This window comes from Mus pahari, unplaced genomic scaffold (assembly GCF_900095145.1).
Source record: "Mus pahari unplaced genomic scaffold, PAHARI_EIJ_v1.1 scaffold_7617_1, whole genome shotgun sequence".
In the NCBI taxonomy this organism is placed as follows: Eukaryota; Metazoa; Chordata; class Mammalia; order Rodentia; family Muridae; genus Mus; species Mus pahari.
Window position 1 is genome coordinate 18104 of NW_018393043.1, and position 13784 is coordinate 31887.

The 13784-nt window shown below is 41.7% G+C and overlaps 1 protein-coding gene across 1 annotated transcript in view; it reads right to left on the reverse strand.

The window, feature by feature from the left end:
* Window positions 1–5900, reverse strand: part of Znf605 (zinc finger protein 605) — a 19115-nt gene extending 13215 nt beyond the window's left edge. The window contains exons 1-2 of the mRNA XM_029534719.1: window positions 5834–5900; window positions 4570–4734 (exon numbers count right to left, since the gene is read on the reverse strand). Of these exons, the coding sequence (XP_029390579.1) occupies window positions 4570–4584 (15 nt within the window). The 5' untranslated portion in view covers window positions 4585–4734; window positions 5834–5900. The remainder of the gene's footprint in view (window positions 1–4569; window positions 4735–5833) is intronic.
* Window positions 5901–13784: the final 7884 nt, after the last annotated feature.

Consider the following 13784-nt stretch of genomic DNA (forward strand, 5'->3'; position numbering starts at 1 on the left):
GCAGGCGGATTTCTGAGTTCGAGGCCAGCCTGGTCTACAAAGTGAGTTCCAGGACAGCCAGGGCTACACAGAGAAACCCTGTCTCGAAAAAAACAAAACAACAACAACAACAAAAAAAGACTAGAGCCTATGATTTAGGCAATAGAGGGAAAAGGTGGAATAGGAGGTTCGAGAGTGGTAGGCAGGCAGGAGGAGAGGAGGGAGGTGAGTGGAGAAGAGAGGATGGAGGAAAAGGAGAAGCCATGATGGACCAGAACCACGTAGCTGGGAGAAACCACAAGTAGCAAGGGGTCTTGTAGCTGGGGAACAAGTTAGTATAGTGTTAGATCTGCCCAATCTAGGCATATAACTTATAATATCTGGATTGTATGGGGTTTTTTTGGTACAGGCTTAACAGGGTTGGGAATTCCAACAACAAAAGATCTTTTGACTATGAGACAAGTCTGTTCCTGACAATATCCCCATTCCACTTCAGAAAAGACGATAAGCATCAATAACGCCATATGGAGTTGCTTCCATTGTGGCAAACTAGCCACTGGCAAAGAAAATGCCCATGCTTCAACTACAGACACGCTGTCCTGAAAGGACAAATGGATACAGGGAAGTAGACTGCTAAGCTCTACCAAGACAAGGTAAGGAAGTCCTTCATAAGTCCTGCTTCAGAAAAAGTGTGTCATATTCTGGGCCAAAAGGCTAAAGATGGTCGAGCTAACGTTACAGAGACAATCCTGGGGACTGTCCAGGCAATCAGTTGTCTCAGTCATTTCTGTAGTTTTTGGATGCAGCATCCCTAAGCTTCCCGAATACTCGGGTAATATTCCTTTTCAGATCTCTGATGGGGATGAAGTAGTAAAGAGCATAGTCTTACTGAAAGTTTATGTTGAAGATTTAAGGAGATGTTCTAGGTCTAAGACGATGTTTTTAGGATGAGAATGCAAATTAGGATAGAAACTGATTTAAGTACAAGACTTTGAACATACCAACATAAGAGACAGGGTTTCTCTGTACAGCCCTGGCTGTCCTGGAGCTCACTTTGTAGACCAGGCAGGTCTCGAACTCAGAAACCCGCCTGCCTCTGCCTCCCGAGTGCTGGGTTTAAAGTCGTGCGCCACCACGCCCGGCGCTAGCTTTCTTTTTTAAGACTAACCATTTTTCTAATTTTCTTGGCCTCCCAAACAGGAATTCTTCATCCCAATTTGGCAGGAGCAATTCTAAAACGACCATTGTCCCAGTCCCTCAAATTGGGGTGGATGGTTTGGGTTATTCTATAAATTATCATATGTGGTCTTTTTTGTTTGTTTGTTTGTTTGTTTTGTTTTGTTTTGTTTTTTCAAGACAGGGTTTCCCTGTGTAGTCCTGGCTGTCCTGGAATTCACTTTGTAGACCAGGCTGGCCTTGAACTCAGAAATCGCCTGTCTCTGCCTCCCAAGTGCTGGGATTAAAGGTGTGCACCACTACTACCCAGCTGAATCTACTCTTAAACCAAAAACATTTTATAGCCACAATCTTACATTGAGAGAGAGAGAGAGAGAGAGAGAGAGAGAGAGAGAGAGAGATCTTTATGTTTTGATGCAGAAATGAGGTTATATTTTGTTACACTGGTATAAAATGTTGTATACTGATACAGGTTCAAGGTTTTCATTGGTAAATCTTTGTATATTGATATAAAATTTAAGATTAATTTGTTACAAAATAATATTTTATGTTTCAACTCTTGTAGAGGTATTATGGCTATGCAACTCATTTAATAATGTAAGGTTTAGTCCCAGTCCTTTCAATAGCTGCTATTACAAACTTTAAAATAATTAAGTAATGCAAATTAATAGTCAATCAATCCAACCCATGGTCATTTTAGATTGTAGTCTCATTTGTCCCAAAACTATACATCCTGTTGCTTGGTCAAATATACTATAAATAGATTGAAAATGGTCTTCAAAAACCTCAGAGATCCACAGAATATGGCATTTAAAATTATTTCATTATTAAAAGATGTAGTGAGTTGGCCTGATGCTGTTGGTATTCTGGTGTTAATACTGCTTCCTCAAGAGGGGTTGCCCCCAATAAGCAGTCCATCGAGTACTCAGGTGATCTCATGTGAACCTTCTCCCCATTTCCACTAGTCAATAAAAGACTAGAGCCTAGCCGGGCGTGGTGGCACACGCCTTTAATCCCAACACTGGGGAGGCAGAGGCAGGNAAGAGCACCCGACTGCTCTTCCGAAGGTCCGGAGTTCAAATCCCAGCAACCACATGGTGGCTCACAACCATCCGTAACAAGATCTGACTCCTTCTCGAGTGTCTGAAGACAGCTACAGTGTATTTACATATAATAAATAAATAAATCTAAAAAAAAAAAAAAAAGCCTATGGTTTATGGCTTAGGCAGGAAACAGAGGTGGGACAACTGAGAGAGAGAAAGGATTCTAGAAGAGAGCCAGGAGCAGGGAGAATTGCTGGGAAGGTGTGAGGAGACAGATGAATGCATGGTACCTGAGCATAGGTAACCAGCCACATGGCAGAATGTGAGTTAAAATAATTGTGTTATCTAAGTTTTGATTTAATCAGAGTAGAGCCTAGCTATATGGCCAAGATATTTGTAAATATATTTTGAGCCTGAGTTTTATTACTGGGAGCATGGGGCTGGAAGGAAGAACCAGCCATAACTTCTACAGAGACCCATTCTCTTTTTCTTTTCTTGTTTTTTTTTTATCTTCTTTTTCCTCCTCCTTTCTCTCCTCCTCCTCCTCTTCTTCCTCCTCCTTTGGTTTTTTCAAGACAGGGTTTCTCTGTGTAGCCTTGCCTGTCCTGGAACTAGGTCTATAGACCAAGGTAGTCTTGAACTCATGAGTTCAGACTGCCTCTGCCTCCTTAGTGCTGAGATTAAAGGCATGAGGTCCCATTCCCAGTCAAGTAGGTAGATTTCATGTGAAAGTATGAGCCAAATTTTCAGGTATACTTTGTAAAACAAAACAAAACACCATTACTTTTGTTTTCTCTCCTACCCATCGTGAAACAGAATCTTACTATGTAACCCAGGTTGGCAGGAACTCATAATGTAGCCCATGCTAGCCTCAAACTCTTGATTCTTAACCTAGCCTCTCAAGTGAAGATACTAGAATTATCCTTTTACTAACAATAATGGTAATAGCCTTTGGTCTAAAGAAGACCCTCTCTGAAACAAAACAAAAACAGACAAATTAAATCCGTATGAAACAAATGTCCTAGACCGGATTAAGAACTCCAGGGCAGGATCCCTGTTAGTGTAACTGCATACCTGTTCTTACACTGTACATTCCCATTTCTATCTGGGACTAGGTTCTGTGGATATTCTCACCTTACTGATGCTCTTCCAGCCTAAAGACCTTCAAATCACTCCAGCTTGCTGGCCACATTCGGGAGTCAGAAACTGGTGCTAGGGGAAAGAACTTGGAAGCTGCCTGGCTCTCCAGTGGGTTGAGCAGTCTTTTCCTGGCAAGGCAGCCGCTAAGACTCATTCAAGCATGACTTGAGCTCTTGCTCTTCCTGCTTTCTGAATGCAGGGACTACGCATATCAACCATGCCCATCTCAATGTCATGGTTGCATGCCTTCCTGCATTCCTAGCACAGATGGTTTCTCAGAGGTCTTGGGGTGTTTCTATCCAGACCTCCCGAGGACACTTGTCTGCATTCTGACTCCGGATCCAGTACTTCTCCATTCCCACCCTTCCCCAGTTCTCACTCCACACCTCAGGTCTACAAAACCCAAGAGACATTCTATTCAGAGTTCCTTCAGCAGTAAGTAGTGAGATATCCCCTCATTTGTGCAAATGGTCAGACCGTTTTCAAGGGAGGTTGGGAGGTACTTCTTGGGTTTGGGGTTTGTCTGTATCCCATTGCAAAAGTGATACAAGACCAATGCATTGTTCTTTGTGGTTTACTGCTTTAACTTTAACTAACCACTTGGCACCTAAAGCTCAGCTTGGTCAGTCCATCTATTTATGAGCATTAGGTGAAGGGTTATAATGACCACCCTGCTACATGACTTACTTCTTACTCCTAAAACCATAATCTAAACAAATGTGTATTTAAGACTCCTGCCAGGCTGGTGAGATGGCTCAGTGGTTAAGAGCACTGACTGCTCTTCCAGAGGTCCTGAGTTCAATTCCCAGCAACCACATGGTGGCTCACAACCATCTGTAATGGAACCCAATGCCCTCTTCTGGTGTGTCTGAAGGCAGCGACAGTGTACTCATATATATAAAATTAAATTAAATTAAATTAAAAAAAAACTCCTGTCTTAGTTTCTAAAATAGTGGTCCAAATTCTTTACATTCATGTGCTAAACTTACATCAAGGAATTCTATACAAACCATTCTCGGGAAATATAGTAATTACAGGGTTGCTAATTGGGGATTTGTTCCCCTAACCATCCATTTAAATAGCTATTAGAACATATATTTTTCTTATTATAATTCAAATCTATTTAGAGTCTAAACTTAACACCTTTCTTGTTGCAGATTCATATAAATCTCATCACCTCTAAGTGGAATGAAAAAAAAAACATGTCGTAGGATATAAACAAATAACTCACCTTTGATTCTGTCATCTTCTGCTATATTTGAGGAACTCAAAATATCATGACTTTTTTCTGTCCTGATTCCAGAGAGAAATCTGTGGAACCTAAGCATATGTTCTCACACTTGAGTCCACCTCTTGTTTGTTTCACAGGAACGGTTTTATTCCTGAGAGACGTGGCCTGTGGAGAAACGAGATATGTTATGTTAGTAAATATCATTAAGCAAAATTGGTTAAGCAAATCTTGGTTTTTCTCTTGATGGGAAAGCAGATAATTTAAAGCCTCAGGCTAGATGTTACAAATACTGGGGTATGAAAGAAGTTGGAGCATGGTTTTCCTGGCTGTCCTGCAACTCACTTTGTAGACCAAGCTGGCCACAAACTCAGAGATCTGCCTGACTCTGCCTCCCAAGAGCAGGGGTTAAAAGCATGCAGCACTACCAGCTCAGATTATTTTGTAAGAGAACTAAAACATGTATAAAGAACTAGGTAGGGCTGGAGAGATGGCTTAGAGGTTAAGAGCACTGACTGCTCTTCCAGAGGTCCTGAGTTCAAATCCCAGCAACCACATGGTGGCTCACAACCATCTGTAATGAGATCTGANNCCCTCTTCTGGNGTGTCTGAAGACAGCTACAGTGTACTTACGTATAATAAATAAATCTTTGGGCCAGAGTAAGAGGGGCCAGAGCGAGCAGAGGTCCTGAGTTCAATTCCCAGCAACCACATGATGGCTCACAACCATCTGTACAGCCACAGTGTACTCATATGCATAAAATAAGTAAACAATTTTTTTCTAAAAAAGTATGTGATAGAGAGCAAAATTGGAATATCTTTCTGCTTAGGGGTTGTTTGTATACAGCACAAGATTCAAGAAACTGTTGGAAGAAAAGAAACTTAACCAGTTTGTTTAAAAACCTTTTTATTGGGACTGATAGGTGGGTATCTTCTGAGGCAAGCATGAAAATAGAGAGGGTCACTTTCAGGTTTGCCATTGCTAACAAAGGAGTACAGTCAGACCTAAGCACTACTGTACTTAGATGATAAGTCTTTTCAGTGAGCCTCTCCTAGAATCCAAAAGGTGAAAGATTTCATTTCTGCTGTTTCTCAGGAAGACAGGGAGGGTCCTTACGGCACCCAAATGAATGACCATTACTGTCTTCCCCAACAAAAAGAGCACACATACATGCCGCCCAGGACTCACTAGTTTACGAACCTACAAAGCAACCCCTTCCCGCCCCTCAAGGACTTGTCTGGGGAATCCCACTAGTCCTTCATTTACCTGGCATCGACACCTATTCTCTCAGGCCAGAATGTTTTGTGTTCAGACGCTACACCATCTAATCCGCGTGGCTCACTCTCCCGGACAGGGTGCAGCATCAGTGAAGACACCGCCACCTTCCCCCACCCCCCTCCCGCACTCCCTCCTTCAGCCACCTCTTCTTGCCCCAACCTCCTACCAGGTTGTTGGACACAATCCCTCAGAGTCCCCCGGGCCCCGCCTCACCTTAATCCTTACCAAAACCGGGACCCCCCCCCCAAAAAAGCCATTCTGCGCATGCGCAATGATTATCTCCAATGGCTCTGCACTGGCTCCAGCCAGAGCCTAAACGCTCTTTGAGTTTGCCAAACACAAGGATGGACACAGACTTAGCTCCCCGCAGGACCACGTCATCTTTCACTAGCTTCACTAGGGCTTACTGCAGACCTGACAGCTGCAGAGTCGACGTAGAACTACATTTCCCAGAGATCCACTGGGGCAAATATGCCTGGGACTGAATGGTGGGCTTCACTTCCGGAACCCTCCTCCCCACCCCAACCCAGCCTTCCTGATCCCTTAAGACTATATCACCAGCAACGGCCTTTACCATTGTATTGTCTCACTGGCCTGAAGTATTTTACTTTATTATTTTTTTTTAATTTATTTATTTTATGTGTGTGAGTACACTTGTCGCTGTCTTCAGTTACACACCAGAAGAGGGCATCAGATCACATTACAGATGGTTGTGAGCCACCATGTGGTTGCTGGGAATCGAACTCAGGAACTCTGGAAGACCAGACGGTGCTCTTAACCGCTGAGACATCTCTCCAGCCCCCTATTTTATTTCTTAAAACTCTTTTTTATTTTAAAATGTATTAGTTTATTTCATGAGTATTAATGCTGTGTCTTATATGCTTATGCACTGTGTGCATGCTTACAGAGGCCGGAAGGAAGGTGTTGGACCCTCCTAAGACTGTTGTGAGCTCTTATGTGGGTGCTGAGAATTAAACTTGTGTCCTCTGGAAACGCACTGCTGAGCCATCTTTCTGTCACTCAAAGCAAATAATTTAAAGGAAGAATTCATTAAATTTAAAATATCTCAAGGATGGAAAAAGATGAAGCCACTCACAACCAAACATCTGGCAGTGCTCACGGTGTCTTGTGGAAGATTTGGGGGTAGGATTGGGCATGCCGGAGAGACACCACAAGAAGAATCATAGGGTCAACTAACCTGGGTCCATATGGGCTTTCAGACTGAACCACCAACCAAAAAGCATTCTGGGGCTGAATTTACACATTTGTAGCAGATGTGCAGCTTGATTTTTCATTTAGTTCCCCTAATAATTGGAGGGGTGGGGGTTTGTCTCTGAGTCTGTTGTCTGCCAACAGATTACCCTTCCTTTAGCTGGATTGCCTGGTTGGGCCTCAGTGAGAGAGGATATGTTTAATATTGTTGCACCTTGATGTCCCAGGGTGGGTGGTACCCAAGGGGAATGTACTGTTGGGTTTTGTGTGTCAACTTGACACAGGCTTGAGTTATCACAGAGAAAGAAGTTTCAGGTGAGGGAATGCCTCCATGAGATCCAGCTGTAAGGCATTTTCTCAATTAGTGATCAAGGGGGAAGGGCCATTGTGGGTGGTGCCATCCCTGGGCTGGTAGTCTTGGGTTCTATAAGAAAGCAAGCTGAGCAAGCCAGGGAAAAGCAAGTCAGTAAGTAACATCCCTCCATGGCCTCTGCATCAGCTCCTGCTTCCTGACCTTCTTGAGTTCCAGTCCTGACTTCCTTTGGTGATGAACAGCAGTGTGGAAATGTTAAGGTGAATAAACCGTGTCCTCCCCAACTTGCTTCTTAGTCATGATGTTTGATACAGGAATAGAAACCCTGACTAAGACAGGGAGCTTCCCCTCTAGAAGGAAAGGGGGTAATGGGTGGAGGACTTTGTGGGGGTGGGGCAGGGAAGGGGGCTATGGTCTGTATGCAAAGCGAATAAGTAAATACACTAACGAAAAAAATTAATAGAAAGAGACTGGGTTAGAACTAGGCTTAGTCTTTTCTCATAGTGCTCTGATAACTACTTATATGGACTAAGAGGTCTACATCAAAGAAGCCCAGCCCAGTAATTAAGGACCTCCTAGTAGGCCCAACCCTGTTAAAGTTGCACAGCACCAACACGTACTAACATCTAAGATTGAAGCCTCCAATCACAATGGACTTTAAGTGTAAGTCCAAAAAGAATGGCTCAGAGGACACTTGCTCCAAAGCCTGAAGGCCTGAGCTTGATCCATGGTAGAAGAGAATCAACTCCCAAAAGCTGTTCTCTGTCTTTCACACGCACACTGTGGCACATGTGTGTGAGTGTACAAGCATGTGCATATAGTAAGTAAATAATAAAAATAACAGGTTTATGGTCAGGGCCAGACAGATATCTCAGTGGTTAAGAGCACAGGCTGTCCTTCCACAGAACCCAGGTTAAGGTCCCAGCACTCACATGGTGGCTCACGACTGTCTGTAACTCCAGTCTCAGGGGATCCAACACACTCTTTTGGCCTCCAAGGGCACCAAGTATACAAATGGTGCCCCATATACATACAGATAAAGCAACCATACACATAAAATTAAATTAAATCTGATTCCTGTTGACAAAACAAGGGAGAAATCATGTGGAATCACATGACAAAAAAGGACGCTCCAGCTAGTGAGATGGCTCAGATTGTAAGAGCACCTACTGCTCTTCTGAAGGTACTGAGGTCAAATCCCAGCAACCACATGGTGACTCACAACCACCCATAATGAGATCTGATGCCCTCTTCTGGTGTGTCTGAAGACAGCTACAGTGTACATATTTATAATAAATCTTAGGGCTGGGCAGTGGTGGTGCATGCCTTTAATCCCAGCACGTGGGAGGGAGAGGCAGGTGGATTTCTGAGTTCGAGGCCAGCCTGGTCTACAGAGTGAGATCCAGGACAGCCAGGGCTACACAGAGAAATCCTGTCTTGAAAAAACTAACTAACAAACCAAAAAAATGTGTTCGGTGAAACAATCATAAATACCATCATTATAATTTGGCACAGTAAAGCACAAAAATCATCCAAGCATTACAACTCTGAAAAAATGTGTTCTGTGAATCACAAACAAAACAGTTAACATCATTATTAATAGAAATCACCCAAGTGTTACAACTCTGAAAGGATGTGTTCAGTGGGGCAGTCATCCAAAGCTAGTGGCATATTTCCAAGAGCAGGTTAATAAATCTTTATTGTCAATTATTGTTTAACATCTAATGCTTGATTTTTTTATAAACCTTCAACACATAAATTTAAACTATTTTAATTTTTTAATTTAAGGTTTTCTTTACCATATACCAAATCCCACCTCCGATGACACACGTGTAGCCACATGAAATTTTATTGTTGGGAAAGTTTTTACCTACCATAATACTATTATATAATTTTGTAAATGATTTATAAAATAAAGCGTTGGTTTCCCCGGAGATAAGGTCATGTTAGTGACCCCATCTCAAGGGATGGTTTCTTATCCATTATACTCGCTTAATTTCTTGGCCTAGGCTACCAGGAACATGTTGTAAATAAGAAAAGGAATAAAAGAAAACAAAACAGATAAATTGCCATGAGAACTCCAACTTGATATTTTGTTCTGGGCATGAGTTCCACAACCGGTTCCAGGAGGCCTCCTTCTTTTGAAGTTTTCTCCTCAGTCTGTGGAACTTGTCACTTAGATTCTACTGGGGTTGGTGTGGCAGTGCAGGACTTGGAATCTCAGCTACAAAGCCTGATGACCTCAGTTTAGTCCACAGGCATACTGTAACACATATGAATAACACACAGAGAGAGAGAGAGAGAGAGAGAGAGAGAGAGAGAGAGAATGGAGTTAAGGGTCAGTAGTTTAAAACCCTTGATGTTCTTGGCTTCTATACCCAAATTAGACATTTCAGCAGTACTGTCTGCCTGCATCCAGGAAGATGCTCATGAAGAGCCAAATATGCGAGTGCTAGGTAGGAACTGAACTCCAGTCCTCTGGAGAAGCAACCAGTGCTGAGCCATCTTGAACTATTTTAATCATGACTATGTTCAGTGGAGCAGCCAGTCTCTTTACTGATCTAAGAGACATCTCTAGCTTGGGTTTTGTTTTGTTTTTTTGTTTTTGTTTGTTTGTTTTGTATCTGCTACTTCCCTGCTTCGGGAAAATAAGCTAAATGGAGCATCAGCAGCACACACCCCAAGGCTTGATTTGTTCCTACTTTATATGAATATATCAACACAACTCCACTCCAAAAAATATATGAATGACTTGAAAAAAAGATACATAGGAGAGAGAACAACTATTCAGGTCACAGATATAGTTCATTTAGTTCCTTCTAGTTCTTGGTACTGAACATCCTCTAGCCTACCCTCTGTGACTCCATCTTCCTGTGTGTTAAGCAGAGCTTCCTGTGACCCAAGTAAGTTTCAACAGAAGCATGAATATTTGTTATTTCTTATAATTAAGCATAAAAGCTTACATATTTTATAACTTATTTGAATTCTATTTTAACATTCAGTGCTATATTATTTCAATAGCCTTTATACCTAGATCTATTGTCTTCCTAAAAGTTGTCATAGACCAAACCCTGAGTTCTATTGAGTCCTGTGCTGTTCCTTTTGAAATTGCTGTGCCAGCCGGGTGTGGTGGCACACACCTTTAATCCCAGCACTTGGGAGGGAGAGGCAGGCAGATTTCTGAGTATGAGGCCAACCTGGTCTACAGAGTAAGTTCCAGGACAGCTAGGGCTACACAGAGAAACCCTGTCTCCAAACACCCCCCCCCAAAAAAACAAACAAACAAAAAAGAAATTGCTGTGCCTACATTAACTCCATTGTTTGTTTGTTTGTTTTGGGGTTTTTTTGGTTTTTTTTTTGAGACAAAAAGCTACAACAGGTCCTGGATAGTTCAACACGTTATGAGATAATGTCTTCTGTATATGACAGGAAGTTGTACCACATGAAATCTCAACACTATAACAATATAACTTAACAAGACATAAAAAAGACTGATGTGACAGCTGATACAACAATGTTGATGGTAGGAATCTCACAGGGGACCTAATCCTAAATGAAGAGCCATAGTTCTCATGGCAATCTATCTGTTTTGTTTTCTCTTATTCCTTTTCTTATTTACATGTTCCTGATAGCCTGGGCCAAGATCTTAAGTGAGAATAATGGGTAAGAAATCATCCCTAGAGATGGGGTCACTAACATGACCTTATCCTCAGGGAAACCAATGCTTTACTTTCTTTCTTTCTTTCTTTCTTTTTTTTTTTTTTTTTTTATTTTTTTTTTTTTTTTTTTTTTTTTTTTTTTTTTTTTGACTTTTTTTTTTAATTATTATTTTCTTTATTTACATTTCAAATGCTATCCCGGAAGTTTCCTATACCCCTCCCATCCCACCTCTGCTCCCCTACCCACCCACTCCCACTACTTGGCCCAGGCCTTGCCTTGTGCTGGGTCATATAAAGTTTGCAAGACCAAGGGGCCTCTATTCCCAGTGATGGCCGATTAGGCCATCTTCTACTATATATGCAGCTAGAGACACAAACTCAGGGGGTACTGGTTACTGCTTGTGGACGTTGTACATCGTGGTGCGGAGCCTAGTGCGCACCACGATGTACAACGTCCACAAGCAGTGGGGTCACTAACATGACCTTATCCTCAGGGAAACCAATGCTTTACTTTCTTTCTTTCTTTCTTTCTTTTTTTTTTTTTTTTTTTGATTTTTTTTTTTAATTATTATTTTCTTTATTTACATTTCAAATGCTATCCCGGAAGTTTCCTATACCCCTCCCATCCCACCTCTGCTCCCCTACCCACCCACTCCCACTACTTGGCCCAGGCCTTGCCTTGTGCTGGGTCATATAAAGTTTGCAAGACCAAGGGGCCTCTATTCCCAGTGATGGCCGATTAGGCCATCTTCTACTATATATGCAGCTAGAGACACAAACTCAGGGGGTACTGGTTACTGCTTGTGGACGTTGTACATCGTGGTGCGGAGCCTAGTGCGCACCACGATGTACAACGTCCACAAGCAGGTTTCTGGAGTCCAGTTTCTTGAGCTCGTTGTATATATTGGATATTAGTCCTCTATCAGATTTAGGATTGGTAAAAGTCCCTTCCCAATCTGTTGGTGGCCTTTTTGTCTTGTTGACAGTGTCTTTTGCCTTACAGAAGCTTTGCAATTTTATGAGGTCCCATTTGTCAATTCTTGATTTTACAGCACAAGCCATTTGTGTTCCCTGTGCTCATATCTTTGAGGTTTTTCCCCACTTTCTCCTATCAATTTCAGTGTCTCTGGTTTTATGTGGAGGTCTTTGATCCACTTAGACTTGAGCTTTATACAAGGAGATAAGAATGGATCGATTCTCATTCTTCTACATGATAGCCACCAGTTGTGCCAGCAAATGCTTTACTTTCTAAATCATTTACAAAACTATTATGATTTAAAACTTTCCCAACATTAAAATTTCATATGGCTACACGTGTGTCATTGGAGGTGGATTTTGGTATATGGTAAAGAAAGCCTTAATTAGAAAGAATTAAAATAGTTTAAATTTATACATTGAAGATTATGAAAATTCAGGTACTGGATATTAAATAATAATAGACCATGGGGCTGGAAAGTTAGTTCAGTGGTTAAGAGCACTGACCGCTAAAGATTTATTAACCTGTTCCTGGAAACATGCCACTAGCCTTGGACAACAGCCCCCACTGAATACATCCTTTTAGAATTGTTATATTTTGATGATTTATAGTGATGTTACCTGTTCTGCTTGTGATTCACTGAATACATAGTTTCAGAGTTGTAATGACTGGATGAGTTTTGTGCTTTACTATGCCAAGTGATTTTTGTTGGTATCTGTGATTGTTTTATTGGATATAGTTTTTAAGAGATGTAATGTTCAGTTTTTTTAATGTATAAAACCCCCTGCTTGAGAGCTGCAAAATACAGTCAGATTCAAACTGCCTCTCTGTTTGTTTCTGTTTGTCACCACCAAATCCTTACCCAACTAGCTTCAAGGACCCTCATTCCAGGGACCCCCCATACTGTGGCACCTTCTCTAAAGATAGACATGTGTTCCAATAAGGGCGATGAAACAAAACCACACTGCTGAATAACACTGGTACAAATAACCTCAGATGGGAATCAAAAGTGTCTCTTAGCTCTGAAATATAAAAAGAAATGAGATGTCTTATCTCCAGTGCTACTGCCACCAAAGAAAAAAATATATAAATTAATCTCTATGCTTTCCAGTGAGGATACAGAAATGGAGACAACCTAGAATTTGAGGAACTGAATTCTATGAAACAACCTCCAAAGAATAAAAGAACCAACGGCAAACCCATCCAAAGTGGGCATGGAGGAAACAAGACAGCTCTTGCCTAGTGTACCATCTCAAAGCACTCTGCCACTGATACAGAAGATGAAGATTATAGATGAAGAAAACATAGATACAGTGAGATGAAGATTACAGATGAAGAAAACCCAGTGGAACCTTTGTCATTCACTTATCTTGGCAGGTTATTGTAATTTCCTCAGAATTGAAAATTTCTTTTCCATGTTGAAGATGGAGAATTCTAAGACTCAGTAGCTGAGCAAAATTTACACATTCTCGTATTCCCTGAAACTTGCAAGATTGACAGGCCCTTCCTTCCTCAGTATTAGATAAACTCTAACAATTTTCGGTGTGAGAAGAATCTGACTCATGAACTGAGCTCATGTATGTGTAAACCATGAAATAATCAGAACAATGTAACTGTAAAAATGTGAATACTAAGCCGGGCGTGGTGGCACATGCCTTTAATCCCAGCACTCAGGAGGCAGAGGCAGGTGGATTTCTGAGTTCGAGGTCAGCCTGGTCTACAAAGTGAGTTCCAGGACAGCCAGGGCTAAACAGAGAAACCCTGTCTCGAAAAACCAAA